We start from the raw sequence: 16379 nt of genomic DNA on the forward strand, positions 1-16379 counted from the left end.
TTTTAATAAATTTCAGTATACCATCTTCATATTCCAAGTATGGTCAAGTGTATTCTTCCATGAGGTGATCCATTTTGTTCAACGTGCGGACAGAGGACGTGCCAAGAAGTGGAAAACTCTCGAAGGCCAATTATTTCACTGATTTGAATAGTCAAAAGCCCAAATATCCTCCGCGTTTTCGTCTTCCATCTCTGTCTCAACCGCCGCCGGTTGGAAATTTTCCCCGTCGGAATCCTATATTTTTTCGCATTCTTACATCCTTATATTTCTCTCCTTCTCCGTCTCTTCCCGGGCACAATTCTCGGGCGCGAAGAAGAGCAGATCCTGACGATCCTAGCTAATTGCCGAATCAAGCATGTCACATTCCTTGCCATATTCAACGCAAGATATTCACTACGACAACGCCAAGTTCCGGCACCGATCTTTCTTCAAGGTTCTCCGTTTTCACGATTTACCTGTCTTTCCTCCTTATAATATGTCTGCTAACGGAGCTTGATTTGGTTGTTTGGAAGTTCTCTCTTCAGTCGCTGATTGATAATGTTAATTATGTTTTTTTTTTTTTTTTTTTTTTTGCTTCGCTTCACTTTTGGTTTTGATCGTGTTAATCAGTTATAGCAATTGGCTTTAACATAAATGAGCAGAAATTTATAAGAGTGGGATGTGATCTGGACTTCACTGCTGACTTGTGTACAAACAAATAATATGAAAAAAGGGGTTAATGATTTAGTAATGACTGTTGGCCATTTAATCCTTATTCCTAATGTTTCGAACATTAATTTTGACCTATCAAGATAGGTTCAATGCGATAGCGGAGAGTTGCCTTCTGACCTCCGTTTGGATTTCTATCTTACATTGTAGGTTACAGGGTTGGCCTTCATATGAGCTGCTAGTGATGTACACAAAACAGGGGAAATTTTTTACCTTTCCTCAAGCTATGACAAGAAAAATAGAAAAACGATAGGAAAATCCCCCCATCATCCATTTCTAGCCTCCTCGCAATTATGTCAAAGCAAGTTTAATACCACGAAAAGTTTATTTTTCCCAGTAAGTCTTACATTTGTTGTAAAACAAGTCTTAGTCCTATAACCTGATTTAAATGCAACTATACGTATCTTGGATGTTTTTCAAAAGCCACTGAAGATTATATATATGTATATATATATATATTTATATATATTCATGGAGGTGAAACTGTACTTTAGTATATTCAATTGAACAGCCCTACGAATACTAATATCAGCTATGAGGTTTTCCTCATATCGAGATGCCATTTGGAAATGAAGAGCTGGATAACGGAACCCATGATGCCTGTCATCTAGCAATAAAAGGAAATAGAAAGTGTGGAGGGAAAGATTTATGATAGAGGCAGCAATGTTGGGGATGTGAATACAATTTAATAATTTCCTAACTGCACTCGTTGAGTGCTTTCAAGCAGATATGGTTAGACTCTGTTGGATCAAATAATTTAAGAAGAACATAAAAATCTAACCTTTTACTATTAGAAATCTTACTTAAAAATTTTCTTATGTACTGGTATGTATTGGCACATAAATGTTGGTAATTTGCCTCAGCTATTCAGGATCACATTTCTTTTGCTGCTTGTGAGCTATATAAGAATATCTAATAAATTACGGCCTAACTAAGACTAAGATCATTCTTTCTCACAATGAAAATGGCATTTTTTCCCCAATTTGTAGGCCATCTTATTAGTACTAGCCACCATCAGGACCTTTTTCACTTACTATTCTTGCATTATGCTCATTGCTTGTTGGACGAGAAAGTATATCCAATTAGACCATTAGAGCATGATGGTTACCTCTGTTGCTAGCTTTGACAGAGTCTTATATCCTACGAGATAACCAGTGATCACATAATGTGCTTTTTTATTGTATACTTTGTTGCCAATCTTCCAATTTGTTCATAAAAGTAAATTCTAAAAATTACAACTGGTCTCTCAATTAATTAGGTTTTTCTAATCTACGTTCTCAAAATATAGTTATTTTCTATTCTTGTTTTATTTCCCCTGTTTTGAAGAACTCAATCATGTGTTTACTAATTTATATTATTGTTCTTCCAGGTTATTACTCAGAGCATGCTGGCCTTTAATGTAAAACGTGACTGTATAAGTTGTAGCACGGGAAAGTTTTTAGTATTAGTAATGATCCTTGGTTTAGTTTATCTTACCCTGGCACATAAAGGTCCCACTGGTTTTGTATCTGATAGAGTAGTGGAAGGTGATAGAATAGGTGAAGAAGGAAAGGTCACTGCTGATAGAGGCAGCAGTTTCAGAAGATTTTGGAGAAGACCACCAAGGCTTCCTCCTCGATTACCACCAAATGAAGAAGTTAGTAATAATTCTTTCATCCATGAATTTAAGAAGTCTAATGCATATCCAAAGTGGATAGCTAGGCAACAAAGCGTTAAGAAAGCCTTCATCCATGCATGGTCAGGGTATAAAAAATTTGCAATGGGCTTTGATGAGCTTATGCCGATTAGCCAACAAGGAGTCGATGGGTTAGGAGGTTTAGGTGCTACTGTTGTGGATGCTCTTGATACTGCCATGATAATGGGCCTCAATGATGTTGTTTCTGAAGCAGGCTCATGGATTGAGGCACACTTATTAGATAGAATTACTAAAAAGGGTCAAGTTAACTTGTTTGAGACAACAATACGTGTTTTAGGCGGTCTTTTGAGTGCATATCATCTTAGTGGGTTTGAACAGGGAATGAACTCCACACACAAGATGCCTAAACCAGATGTTTATCTAGATGTGGCCAAAAACTTGGCTGATCGTCTCCTATCTGCTTTTACTTCCAGTCCAACTGCAATTCCTTTTAGCGATGTAGTTCTGCATGATGCATCAGCACATCCTGCCCCTGGTGGTCTGAGTAGTACTTCAGAAGTTTCAACATTACAGCTTGAGTTTAATTATCTTAGTGTTGTTTCTGGCGATCCAAAGTACAGTGTGGAAGCCATGAAGGTTTTAGCTCATTTTCAAACTCTCCCCAAGGAAGAAGGACTTGTTCCTATCTACATAAGGTATTTTCTTGCATTCTCACCATTATTAGTGATAACAATATGTGTTTTCTTCATTTTTCCATATACTTTCTTTAATATTTTGGTTGGATAAACATTCATTTTTCATGGGGAGCTTTCATGCATCTTAAAACAGATAGGGAGATATCCGAGTAATTCCCATGAGCCTTAGCCCAAAGGAAAGAGAATAAAGTTTGATCAAATTTGAATCCTATATGATAGGAGAGAAAATAAGATACAAATGTGTGAAAATTTTGAATTAAAAAATAGCATTTAATTTCTTTCTTAATAAGTGAAAACACAAATTTATCATTGTGAAATTGGAGATAAGGGCTCTGGCGCTTCCTGAGGGAACCAAACCCTTTGTGGTATAGGGTGACCAAAAGCATCCACCAGAGTTAGTGGGATGTTTAGGATGTCACTGCCGGAAGCTATGTCTCTCATCATAGTCCCTAGAAAGCCATCTCCCAAGTTTGTCCTTTTTTCCTTCCCCACACCTGCATACAAGTTGAAGATGGTTCTACTTTGAGATTTTGGGAGAACAGATTGTTGGGAATCAATCATAGCTGCTCAATCCCCCAGTTATACAGTCTATTGTTTAGACATCAAGCTTAACTTTCTTATTTGTGATTACAATTGGGGAAGGACATCATGCAATTTTCACTCCTCCCGCAACCACTCTAATAGGGTGACTTTGGATATGCTGTTCTTGCTGGACTTATTGGCACATATCTCATTTTCCTCCCAACCTGATGTAAAGGTGTGGAACTTTACTTGGAACCTTCTGGCCTTTTTACTTGTAAACCTCTCTCTGAATAGCTTTGCAATCTCCCTTTGAATACCTGTTTGAATATCTCCTATGCCAGACCTTGCCCAACACATGTTGCAAGATATCTTGGAAGACTTCTGTTCCTTCCTTCTAAGGTGAAGCTTTTTGCTTGGACTGCTATTTATCAAAAGCTGAACACAAACTGCTTGCTCCAAATTCGCTTCCTTATCGGGCCTTTTCTCTTGATATGGGTTATGCATTTCAGAGCAGGAGAAACACATGCCCACTTGTAACTTCATTGTTAGGTGGTTTGGAAGTTGTGGGTGGACATTTTTAAGCTGTTTGGCTGCTTTTGGGTCTTGCCTCGCACTGTGAAAAGCTTCCTATGTACACATATTAATGGAAATGGGTTGAGGAAAGTTGCCAAAACTGTGGCAGTATGTTCTCTTTGCAAGTTTATGGTGTATTTGCCTTGTTCACAGCTCCAAAATATTCAATAACTGAAGTACTCCATACTTTGGGTTGTGAGAGTGGGTGACTTTTTTGGCGTCCTTATGGTTCAAATGGCATGGCTCCTATTATGATATTAGTATTTCTGATTTTCACTGTAATTGGGATATCATTATTCCCAACACTTAGCCATTCTATGATGGCTTTTCCCTTTTTTCTCAGATGTGTTGCGCTTCTCGTAATTTTCTTTTATTCATTTTGGAGGATGTCTCATTCTGCTTTCATATAATCTTTTCTTTCTTTCTCAATAAATTATTCTTTATAAAAAAAATTTCAGATATGTGTGATATTGACATGATTATGCATTAAATACATAAATTATGACTAACTTCTATATATTAAGTAATTAAGACCTAGGAATTGAATGAAACTAGAATAAACTTAAAAGAAATGCAGCAATAAGGTTTCTTAGGTGTCATAACTGAGAATTCTCAAGTATCATGCTTAAGAGTTTGATTGAATCACATAACTGGAAAGACTGAGAAAATTCTCAAAGAACTCTTAATGAATACTTGGATCTCTTTTCAGAAGTTGGATTAGAGAGGTATTTGTGGTGATTCCTATGTAATATTTTCCAAGTAATATTAAACTAACAAATATTAATAGCAACAAGAATAACAAACCTAAATACTGGAAAAATAAAATCTTAAGTTACTAAAATTTTAATAATAAACTTTGTAAATGGTATAATAGTTTTATATTTAAAAGAGTTGTAGAGCTTTTAATCAATTTAAGAAATCTAAACCTAATCAGTCTTTACCAGAAACTGTTCAATGAAGTACCTTATTGTATGGAATCCAGTTAAAAAATTTAAATTAAAATCAATGTCACAATTGTGGATTGGATATCTAGTAATTTGTGTGATTATTGATAAAAGCTAATGGCTACTTGTTATAGGGAGTACGCATGCAGTGTACGCACAGATTTGAGTAAACAAGAAAGAAATTGAAAACAGAATTTTATGGTTTGGCATTGGGCCTATGTTTGTAGTATCCCCTCTATTTTTCACAATGATGAACTTCACATCCTGGACTGAGAAAACCCAAAATTACAAGAACATTCCTCATAATAAAAATGATCTAGGCTAAAAAAAAATTGATAAGAAGGCTGAGATAGACATTAAAGTAAATGACTTAATGTGAAAACCTTTCCCTCAGCTGGAGCTTGTTGCCAACATTATTATCTTTGAACATGAGTCTACAAACTTAACACTTACTGCTGTCTTGAGATGGATTTGTTTCCTTTATCCAGTTCTTTTGGATTAAAATAGATATCCAATTGTAAGACACATAGGTTTCTTATATCACTGATTTCTAAATCATTCTATCTGCATAATTAGGTTTCTGTTTCAGATTCTTTTTAAGATTCTTTAGTTCTTCTGCAGTTTGTTCACTTAAATATTTTATACCTGTCGGAAGTTAATGGATGGTTAGGTTTTTCTGATTGCTTCGAGGATATAATGGAAATTCTTTTCCCCTTCTGATGTTATAAAGCTACTGAATACAGCCCTCACACTGGTGAATTTAGTAGCGAAACTATTCGGCTGGGATCTCGTGGTGACAGCTACTATGAGTATCTAATCAAGGTGTGGCTTCAGCAAGGAGCCAATCGAGATAGTAACTTGACATATCTATATAACATGTATGAGGAGGCAATGAAGGGGGTTAGGCACTTATTAGTTCGGAAATCAATCCCAAATGGCTTGACTTTTGTTGGGGAATTGCCCTCTGGATCTAATGGTGCTTTCAGTCCAAAAATGGACCATTTGGTATGTAATGTTTTCCATATTCCATTGTTCAAGTGACATTAGTTACAAATATTATGTGTACATCATATGTTCAGGACAGGAACAGTAGAGAGTTCAGAAAACAGTAAACTTTGTTTGTACCATTTGGTTATGCACCATTTTCTCATCTATCTTTTCTCAATATGTGTTTTACTATCTTTTTAGGTATGCTTTTTACCTGGCACTCTTGCACTTGGGGCCACTAAAGGCATCACGAGAAAAAAAGCTATGGAGGACAATCTTCTCACTTTTAAAGACCTGGAAAATTTGAAGCTGGCAGAAGATTTGGCTGAAACATGCTTTGAGATATATGCAGTAACTTCTACAGGTCTTGCTCCAGAAATTGCTTACTTTCATACAGAGGTTCGTTCAATTTATATACTGTTGAAACCATTGTTTGATCTAGACAATGCTTTATGAACTGGCTTTTTTAGTCATTCACAATACTGTCTCCTCCATATTCAGTTTCACTTTTGGACCTTATTCTTTAGCATATTTAGTTTCACTTTCCATGTGATCTGATGTTTGGTTCTGAATAAGCAGGAATATTTTGAAGGCGGTCTTGATGGTGGCAATAAGAGTTCCAGATATATAAATGACATAATAATCAAACATGCTGACCGTCATAACCTTCTGCGTCCTGAAACTGTTGAATCACTGTTTGTTTTGTATCGGATAACAGAAGATCCAAAGTATGAAGCTTCTCTTCTTTTTCCTATGCTATTTTAATCTTCACGTTTTTCAAAGTGCATATTCAACAAAGAGGGAAGGAAAGCTGGTGATTTTTTTTTTTTTTTGAATGATGCATAATTACTCTGATTTTTGGTGTTCATTGCAGGTACCGAGAATGGGGTTGGCAAATCTTTGAAGCATTTGAGACTCACTCAAAGGTTCACCCTGGTGGATATACTTCGTTGGATGATGTCACCACTGTCCCTCCCCGCACGAGAGATAAGATGGAGACCTTTTTTCTGGGTGAAACTTTGAAGTATTTGTACTTGCTGTTTGGAGATACCTCTGTGATACCATTGGATAAGTATGTTTTCAACACTGAAGCTCATCCTTTTCCAATTAGGAGAATTATGTAGGGACACATTTCTGTCTTGTGGGGATGATACATACAGGAGAAACGCGGGAAAATTTAGTGTTTCTCAGCCGGAAGAGATTTGACTTACTTTAATCTTTTAATGGTTGCCATGTTTATCCGGCTTCATAGGTAGTCAGTCATGATTTTATGAAGAACCTTTTCTCTTGGGTAAGATTTCACTCGTAAGCATATGGGAAGAGAAGATTCCATGGGCAACCAATCTTGATGACCCAACAGAATAGAAGATTGTAAGATGTAATTGTTATAGTGGACATTGATATTTTTGAATGGATGGGATTTTCCCTCCCAAATAGTGATAAACTTTAAATTACACCCATTTGTAACTTCTGTTAAAAATATCAAATATGGATGCACAATTTGACTGCCTAATTTAATATATTTTTTTTTTTGTTTTCTAACAAATATTTGATGATACATTCCCTAAATTTACTAACTTATCTCATGTCGTCTGCATCGTGGCCTTTTTAAAAATCAAGTCAAATTGCAGTCTGCATTCTCGCACTCATTCCGGAGGAGAAACAGGGAGTCACCATCTCGAATGACACCTATATCATCTATCTCTGCATTCTCTGAATTAGTAACTTTGTTAAAGTTGTATCCTCCAAACTTCTCACCTGCAGTTTAACAGCCTCGGGAATGAGAAATCAGCGAGGTAAAAGAGAAGAAAATACAATTTTAACTGTTGTAGCAGCTCATCTCCATTTATGGTTCGAAACTTACTCAGTTTATGTATTTATTTATAGACCTTTAGATTTTGGATTGAGTTGAGATCATTGTCTATGGTATTCAGGTTTATATATTCAAGTAACCTTTCACGGTTAATAGAGCTTACCAGCAAGTCTGAGCAGCTCATCGATTGAATCAGGTAGGAATATTAGCTTCCCCAGTGGCTTTTGTTGCCCCTGAATACCTTTGCTCTGGGACTTCATGCGGATAGTGACTCTCTTTTTGTTTACTTTCACTGTTTCTCTGTCTCTGGAATCCTTGGAATTGCTTGAGCTGGAGTTCGAGTATAACTTTTGTAAATGGGATTTGGAATTATGTGGGCCTTCATTTCTTCCATATTTTCTTTTATCGTCCCAGCTGTGTGCTTTTTCTGGCCCAATATCTATTCTGTGTTCCCCTGCCGGTCGCCTATTTTCGTAACTCAGTATGAGATCGTAAATGTTTTTATTCCCTTGTTCTGCTAGAGTTTTTGGCGTCCAGCCTCTGGCATCTGGTTTATTTACATTGGATCCTTTTTCAAGAAGCTTCTTAGCCATTTCAATATGCCCCTTTTGAATCTCTCTATGAACTGTTGCTGTTTGACCGTCTTCTACTATTGAATTTACATCTCTGCTGCGACCAGTGCAATGGTAAGATATTCCTGCATCCCTCCTCTCTGCTGATTCTGATCCCTGGATAACTATATCCCTTGATTCTTGGATTGCTGAGCCTTTTCTTGGACAATCTTGACGTCCAGCAGTCATACAGCCTTCCCCACTTGATCCTAGATCAAGCCAGTGCCTGAGGAGCGAGCCAGGATCCTGATTTTCATTGTCAAAGCCTACCTCTAGCCCATTCATTTTCTGTCAGTGTTGGCACAGACACCCGTTAATTCTTGGCTGTCCAAGTAGAGTATAAATCAATAAAGTATTGGCCATGCAGGTTGTTTTTGTGGCATACCATTAAAAGATTGTTCATTATGATGCGCTCAGCTTCTATATTTGCTCGGAGTGTGTTCATCAGTGAAGTTCTGCTCAGTCGTAGAATTTGAGAGAGCTCAGTTGTCCGAACTTTGAAGGGCTGTGGTCTGTAACATAAAACTCCCACCTCTCCAAATGCGTCTCCTGCCGTCATCTTTCCAATAATCTGCATGCAATGTGGGTATATGAATTGAGTTCTTCCTGGTGTTTGTGTTCATCACAGAAAGCAAATATCAATGTTTAAAATTATTTATCCCTCATACTTGATCATGTCCATCGATGTAGCAGATTAAATCCTGCAAAACAATTAGAGTATCAGGTCACTTTCAGCAACGAACATTAATGTGGAGTTGGGAGATATATAGTAGAAAATTTAGCCAACTTACCGCTGCTCCTGACACCAGTATATAAAGGTCTGTTGGGGCTTCGTTCTGTAGAATTACATCTTCTTTGGGCGGGAAATACTCAGCGTCCATTTCTGCAACCTTTGCATGAAGAAACATATAAATTAGTCTCTCATGAATGTAGGATAAGAGCTTATGCACGCCAATAATATGGAAGACACAGGCACCCATGTCCATACTTATACATGCAGTCCCTCTTCTTAATGTTAACTTATGAAGAAGCATATGACTAGCAATGCAAAGTATTTACCAGCTGAAAGAGGAAATCATGAGAAACCCCTTGGAAGAGATAGACATTTTGGACAATAGGGAAGAAGAGATAGTGTGCAATGCTTGATCTGATGGCTTTTGGCAACCCGTTAATGACCTCCTGTTGCTTCAATCCTTCTGTTTTGAACTTCAAGCATATGTGTGACAACATTTGATCCTGTATGCGAGTGGGCAGTTGATTTCGTGTAGCAAATTCTGCAGCAGCTCTGACTGTATCCCTCTGTGACACCAAAGGTAAGTTCTCTTTTCATTAAATACTCAAAGACTATAATTTACTCTCTTCTCTTAGACAAAAGAGGTGACATCTCCAAATACTGTCCGTAGTCTTCCAATCAGGCTTCTTATACTAATATTAGCAGTTCATTTAGTACTTCCATGTCTTGCACGCAACATACACGCATATATAAAATATGGAAATGTGGGGTCGGCTAAACTTTTTATTTTTTGTCACAGTTGATTTATATTTGTTGTACCACTGATGGAACTATTTATTTATTTTGGACCTTTCACAATCAGTTTAAATTTTTCATTACAGGTGAACATCAGTAATTAGCAAATCAGGAAACTTACAAAAATTCTGGTGCGGCTGGTCCACTGAACTACGAGGTTTGTCATATTCCCGATGAGGTAAGAAGTTAATCCCAAGTTGAACAGCATGTAAACGATGTCAAACAGCATCTCTCTGGGATTCTCAGCATGTAAGTCTCCATAACCTGTGGTAGTTAATGTGGTGATAGACCAGTAAAGCGCAGTTATATATCTATTCCAAAGACTTTCCTCCTTGAAATTTGGGAAGACTGCACCAATCCATGTTCTCTTGGGATCAGGGTATCTATCTGCAATCAGATAGTTAAAGCATCCGGCACAGTGTACTGCAAACAGGGTGACCTGCAGTTGATTAACGGAAGTGACCATTTTGTTCTTGAAGCTGCTCAAAAATTTAATGCAGGTGGAATTTTGTAACAACTTACAGAAACCAGCTTTGTGCAACGGGTCCAGAAATAGTTGAACCGGATGTCCTTCTCAAGTCTGAATAAAATCAAACTGGGATATGAGTACTGTAATTCTTCCAAAGTCACATAGAAAACCGCGAGAAAAAAAGGGAGGGGAAGGGGGAGACGTAGGTTCCAAGTTTGATGATAAACCTTGCAAACAGTGAGCTGACTCGTCTGAGACGCCAGAGTCTTAGCATGTTCAGTACTCTAAAACCAAGTTCACTTCCGTTATTGGTGAAGAGGAGACTGAAAGTCTGAAATGGAGCTGTGGAGCAGACATCAAAAATAAACCAGGTAGACAGGTACCTGAATGTTGGACCCAAAAAACGTACATCATTCGTGTTTATTACCAGTTTGAAATTAAGGGTGAAGACTGCAGAAACCATGCTTACCTGATTGCGATTTTCTTGGGATCATCAACTAGAAGATACGTGTGGCTGTCAAGATAGGCTACAAAGAAGGTGAGAATGATATCAATGGCAAAGAAGCCATTGACAATGTGGTCGACAATGAACAGTGCATCTTTCTTGTAAGTTAGGAAGGCAAACTCAAAGGGACAAATCCAGGCAGAGTAAATTACAAGCAGAACCAGCCACATCTCCCAAAACCTGAAATGAGAATGAAGACACAAGCCATGAGTAGCGGAGAGATAAACATTTTGTCTTAGAATGAAGCAGTGGGTAAGGCCCATCACCTGTAAAATGGATTGAAAGGTGAAATTATGTATTTACGAAGCTTGGTCGTCTGGTTTATTCTGGCTCCGAGTGATGGCAGGATATCGCTGGAGAAGAAGCTTGCATGTTTTATGCTCTCCATTTGAAATTCATCAACGCAGAACCGTTGGAAGAAGTTTTTGGTGCAGGAGAAGGACATATTGGAAACAACGCTACAGTTAACAGAAATGGTATTCGAACGAAGAGAAATGTCCCCGGGGTTGGTATTAAATAGTGAAGCTACACGGGTTAAAGTCTGTGTTTGATCACCTTTATGTCAACTTGCATCAAACATGTTTGAGTGTGAGTGCGTGGTAGTAAGCGCGAGATGGAAGTGGGGGAAGGACGTGCACAAGAGTTTCTTTCCTGGTTCGAGACTAAATAAGAAACGAGAAGAACATGAGCAGAGGCAGCAAAAACTGGAAAGTAGAGCAAGTGGCAGACATGAATAATGCAGCTGCAACGAAGAAATTGTGAGGAAGAAGAAGATGGTGGTAATGACAGTGGTAGTCGGTTGGTCGAACTCGATGAAAATGGTGGTGGAAGCTCCATCATCAACGCATGTGAAGGTGGGAGAGAGAGAGATATATATGTATACGAAAAAGGGCTCTGCTGTCAAAGGACAAGATTTGAAGCCAATACATATTTTTCTTTTTCTGTTCTCATGTCAAAATCCAGAAATGGACCAGGCAGCATATCAGACCAAGTAGAATCTCGGCTAGAGGTTTCTGTTTTGGATGCCACGTGGACCAATAGTATCTTTTTCTCGCAGGTCAGACCAAATCCTTCCTCCCCTTGTAACATTATAATCTTGGATTAAACAGAGTTACCCATCGTTTTACTTACTTTTAATGAACTCCTTGCACTGGATTTTGATTAGTTCGAGTACATGACAAAATGGTTCATTTTTTAGAATAAGAAATGTATTTTCGTTTAAAAAAGTTGAATTAATTTATTGATAAACATTAAAAAAAATTAAGTAGAATAGATGGGATAACTAGTTATAAGATAAGTTATAGATTGAAACACAGCTTGTTTGTTTATGCAATGCAATCAGAACCATAAGAGTGTGGAAATGGATTCCTGCCATATATCCCAACCTCTCTCTCTCTCTCTCTTTCTGTGATCAGCCGACGTCTGATCTGTGATTTGATTTTCACCGACCACTTGTTGGCGGGCCCCTACAATTTGATGATTTGTTTGGGCGATAAAACGCAACGCATGTTTCTTGCTCAATCCAAATACTAACAAAACATTCTCTGATGAACACACTCTTTTCAAGAACAGGGCTCGGAGCATGATTATTTCCCCAAAGTTATTAACTAAGTAGTACTGTGATTAGTTAACAAATTCAGAAACTATTTCTTTTCCTAATTGATTTCTGTTGAATTTGATCTGATGGGTATTGCTGTACACGCAGCACCTGTCCTTTGGTAAAAGCAGATCATAGAGGAAGAACAGGGGTTAGTTTTGGTCCATCTAATAACGTAAACTGAAGTGGAGAAAGGGACTCGTGTAGCTTCTCATTTAATTCTTTGTTTTGGATGTGGAGCAAGTTTGAGACCCCACACGTCTCCCTCCTAGTATATGGTGTTAGATTCTTCCCCTCTCAGAGTCCACCTCCTTGCTCTTCGGCCAAACAGGTATGCCCTCTTAATCATTTTAGTTGATGCTTTATTTGTTTCCACTATGTGCTTGTGCCCTCCTTCCAGCCAGTAGGAATACAAAACATTTTGATCTCGTAATTCAGATTATTAACGTAATATAATTTAGATGGTTTGTTTGGACCTACTCCGAATTTCCCTTTTAAGATTAGTCCCCTTCGGTTATATTTGACCGAATATATAACTATGTCATGTGTCATGAACGACACATGGAACAAGGTAGAAACGAAATGGAATTTTATGGACATCACTCAAAATTCTTTTTTTTTTTTTTAATTTTTACATAAAATAATAACAAAAACAATAAAATTGAAGAAAATAGAAAATTATTGCACGTGGTGTAATAAAATTGGGATTGATAGGATATTTGTTTTTGGCAGTTTGTGTGTCTTATCTCGTTCAAATCTGGCTGGCTTCTCCAGCTGCTGCTCTTATCTCTGTAAACTCATGACATGGGTTTGTTTCTCTTTTGAATTAAGAACTAAGTTTTCAAAAAAAAAAATATATATTCGAGAGTCCATCTGTGAAGAAGGTCGAAGATGCAGATTAAAAACTCCATGAATCGTTTTATGTTTATCGTTGACAAATAATTTAACTAATTGATTCTTTACTTCCTTTTCCAAAAGTTAATTGCATTTTATTAGTGGCTTAGAATGTCTTCACCCATATATATACATATATATATATGTATGTATCTAGTATTTTCAAGAAGAAGATGTCCCGTTATCATCAAAATTAATAGAATAAACAATAAAAATCTCACCTGCTTGCCCCACACTTCTACACCTCCAATTATGGTCACATATTAATGAGTCTAAAATTCAATCCTAACCATAGTATCGAAATCCATCTGCCACATTAATTATATACTTACATATATGTGTGTGTATGTATAAGCTAGTTTTGTCCTCTAATAAAAGGTAGAAGGATACGATGGAGTTTTGTGGAGAGATCCTCTTGTTGCCACAGTTATAGCCAACCAAACATTCACCAAATCTTTTCCCCAAAGCTAATTTGGTTACCGTGTAAACAAATAGAACCTGTATAGATTCACATTTTCTCTTTGATATGAAAGTAATTTGTCAACAAAATGCCTGCTTTCAGGTGAGCGGATCACGAAACTCATGCCAACACTGATTTCAAACTGCCCTTTTCCAACAGTTTCTCACGCCTCTCCGATCATTTCTCTTCACAGAAACTTGAGCCTACCAGAATATTAAACAAGTAACCAGCTGACAACGATTTGCACCCGAAAAAGCTTTGATAGGTTTGTGGTGTCAATGAAATTAAGTATTATCATAATTTCTCACCGTTCAAATTAACTATCACCAAAATATTACTTTATGCTCCTAGAAGCATAGAAGAAATACTATTTTATGTTGGTAAGCAATCATATATTCTGATACAATTTAGGTGAAACTGAAATTTTCTTTTAAAAAAATTATCATCATACCTTTTAGAAATATACACAAACATTATGTCCGAGTCCTATTCTTTTTAGCTTAAAGTTTTAGTTAAAATTTTCTTAGCCTTAGGTCCGATTTGGAAGCCAGCACACCCACTTATTCCCTGTAAGACCTGAATAACATCTCGTCCTTCTTCGGTGAATTTTAGCCTGAATATGAAAATAATGTCAAAAGGAAGCAGATGACATCGCCAGTCTAAAATATAAAAGTTCTTTCTTTGTTAGATTGGTCAAAACTAAGAACACATTGAAGTACTGAAGACAAATATAAAAAAACCACCATGACTTCTTGTACTCCATGTGAGCTAGCTTAACCAGAAGGGTTTATTTCTTAAAAAGCTACAGATTTTTATATAACTGCATACACAAGTATATTAAGAAAACTGTGGAGGATAAATGGGTCGAACCTGTTATATAATATATGCCATCGCTGTTTGATTTGAAATAATTATTTTATTCACGTACGATGTATGCATGAGGCAAACCAAGAGAACATATGTCATGTTTGCACGATACGTGTCTAATTATTTAATCAATGATAATAAACAAAAAGGTTTTAGATAATCAGTTCAAAGAATATTATACGAGAAGAAGAAGAAAAAATAAGAGGAGGGAGATTGTTGTGATGTTTAGAGAAAGGTTTGACAGCGTAGTGGTCCTAAAAGATGTGGTGCATTCATGCCAAACATGGCAACCGTCTATGGTGGTCCAACTCATTTTTGATTTGATCAGAAACCCAGATCCTCTCTGTAAACCTTTTCTTCACTTTCTTTTTATAACCACATGTTTGAATATAGCTATATAAACCTCTTGGAAAATGATGGATCCACATCTGTGTTTCATATTTTTGGAATTCTTCTTCGGGGAATCTAAAATCGTAATGTCAATATAATTGTATTAGTGAAGAAACTCTCCAATCATATAAAGACCCAAATGATTACTTTGAGTATTCAACTATTTATATATATATATATGTGTGTGTGTGTGTATTTATAAATTTATACTCGTTTTTCAAGTGTCAAACCAACTCAAAGAATATAATCACAATAACTAGTGATAATAAATGGTGGCTTTATTCTCTCTTTGAATATATATTTATATGGTGGAGATCGACTTTTTAACCTTTTTGAGGATTAGTACGAATAGTTTATATGTGAAACTGTTTATATATATATATATATATATATTCGGTTTGCTTATCATTACTCATATCCTTTACGCCTTATACATTTATCAAGAAGAATATTGTTAATGTGCCATATAAAAGTTGGATTACTTTTATCATCTTAAACATGTAGTTCTGTGGAATAAAGATTTGACGTTTGAGTACCCACCAACTTCTAGAAAATTTAGCCTAACTCCATGGTTATTCAAAGCTCGAGTACAATAATAATGGGACACCTTTGCTTAAAGCATAATAGATATGTATGCGAACCAAAACAAAAGAAAGATTATATATACACATATATACGTACAATGACTGACATTTGGCAATTGCTTAATTAGCTATCAATTACTGTCAGTCAACACCTTTCATTTCAACATCTCATGCTTACTCTTATCCTTCCTTCAGATTAATTCAATAAACTATTATAAAATTTAAAATCCATGTTAACTACATAAAAAGATAAAAAATTTGCAAACCCTAAGAATTACCTTACATTGTTTTTGGTTCCAGGCCCTAAGAATTCTAATATCTTAATTATTATATATATAAATTATTCAAAGTTTGTATATATTTGTATCATATTTCAATACGTATTGCCTAAATCTAAATTTGGATCAAATTCAATGTTGAAACCTAAAACTTTACAATCCCTTCTATATCACACAAAGGCAAGTTTTCTTAAAGATCATCAACTTAGTTCCTACCAGAATCATTCAATCTTTGACACAAACACATACATAAATTTCTTTTGGCTAGATGTATATATATATATATATACATATAATTCAACGAAGCAAAAAAGGAAA

The 16379-nt window shown here is 36.4% G+C and overlaps 2 protein-coding genes and 1 long non-coding RNA gene across 5 annotated transcripts; 2 read left to right on the top strand and 1 right to left on the bottom strand.

Annotated features, from left to right (window-relative positions):
* Window positions 1-27: 27 nt before the first annotated feature.
* MNS3 (alpha-mannosidase 3) lies at window positions 28-14425 on the top strand. Of its 2 annotated transcripts, XM_088212165.1 has the most exons (9): window positions 28-433; window positions 2078-3039; window positions 5822-6083; window positions 6267-6464; window positions 6645-6793; window positions 6940-7137; window positions 10104-12048; window positions 12697-12919; window positions 14045-14425. In XM_088212165.1, exons 1-7 carry the CDS (start codon window positions 356-358, stop codon window positions 10105-10107), a joined length of 1851 nt encoding a protein of 616 aa, XP_088068291.1. In that variant the 5' UTR covers window positions 28-355; the 3' UTR covers window positions 10108-12048; window positions 12697-12919; window positions 14045-14425. The 2 variants fall into 2 exon arrangements, with proteins under 2 accessions (XP_088068291.1, XP_088068290.1); XM_088212164.1 differs by lacking the exons at window positions 10104-12048; window positions 12697-12919; window positions 14045-14425 and having other exon boundaries at window positions 29-433; window positions 6940-7578.
* LOC148240299 (uncharacterized) lies at window positions 3046-4437 on the top strand. Its single transcript, XR_015816613.1, has 2 exons — window positions 3046-3796; window positions 3903-4437. It is a non-coding gene; the product is annotated as an uncharacterized LOC148240299 (long non-coding RNA).
* Window positions 7428-11436, bottom strand: LOC110807601 (potassium channel KAT1-like). Of its 2 annotated transcripts, XM_088212162.1 has the most exons (11): window positions 11258-11436; window positions 10956-11171; window positions 10714-10869; window positions 10540-10597; window positions 10139-10456; window positions 9549-9788; window positions 9281-9379; window positions 9158-9190; window positions 8875-9060; window positions 8042-8777; window positions 7428-7823 (listed from the first exon to the last, which is right to left on the bottom strand). In XM_088212162.1, the coding sequence occupies exons 1-11, from the start codon at window positions 11434-11436 to the stop codon at window positions 7681-7683; spliced, it is 2364 nt and encodes a 787-aa protein (XP_088068288.1). In that variant the 3' UTR covers window positions 7428-7680. The 2 variants fall into 2 exon arrangements, with proteins under 2 accessions (XP_088068288.1, XP_088068289.1); XM_088212163.1 differs by lacking the exon at window positions 11258-11436 and having other exon boundaries at window positions 10714-10828; window positions 10956-11090.
* Window positions 14426-16379: the final 1954 nt, after the last annotated feature.

Source organism: Carica papaya, chromosome 9, assembly GCF_054855325.1.
Source record: "Carica papaya isolate Zhongbai chromosome 9, ASM5485532v1, whole genome shotgun sequence".
NCBI lineage: Eukaryota > Viridiplantae > Streptophyta > Magnoliopsida > Brassicales > Caricaceae > Carica > Carica papaya.

Excerpts from the sequence above, each read along its gene's own strand:
- MNS3 (XM_088212164.1), top strand. The coding sequence starts at position 356 with ATGTCACATTCCTTGCCATATTCAACGCAAGATATTCACTACGACAAC. Across the intron at positions 6,465-6,644 it reads TTGCTTACTTTCATACAGAG|GAATATTTTGAAGGCGGTCT; the intron begins GTTCGTTCAATT and ends CTGAATAAGCAG. Across the intron at positions 6,794-6,939 it reads CGGATAACAGAAGATCCAAA|GTACCGAGAATGGGGTTGGC; the intron begins GTATGAAGCTTC and ends TGTTCATTGCAG.
- LOC110807601 (XM_088212162.1), bottom strand. The coding sequence starts at position 11,436 with ATGTCCTTCTCCTGCACCAAAAACTTCTTCCAACGGTTCTGCGTTGAT. Across the intron at positions 9,789-10,138 it reads CCAGCCGCACCAGAATTTTT|AGGGATACAGTCAGAGCTGC; the intron begins GTAAGTTTCCTG and ends TTGGTGTCACAG. Across the intron at positions 7,824-8,041 it reads TGAGCTGCTCAGACTTGCTG|GTGAGAAGTTTGGAGGATAC; the intron begins GTAAGCTCTATT and ends GTTAAACTGCAG.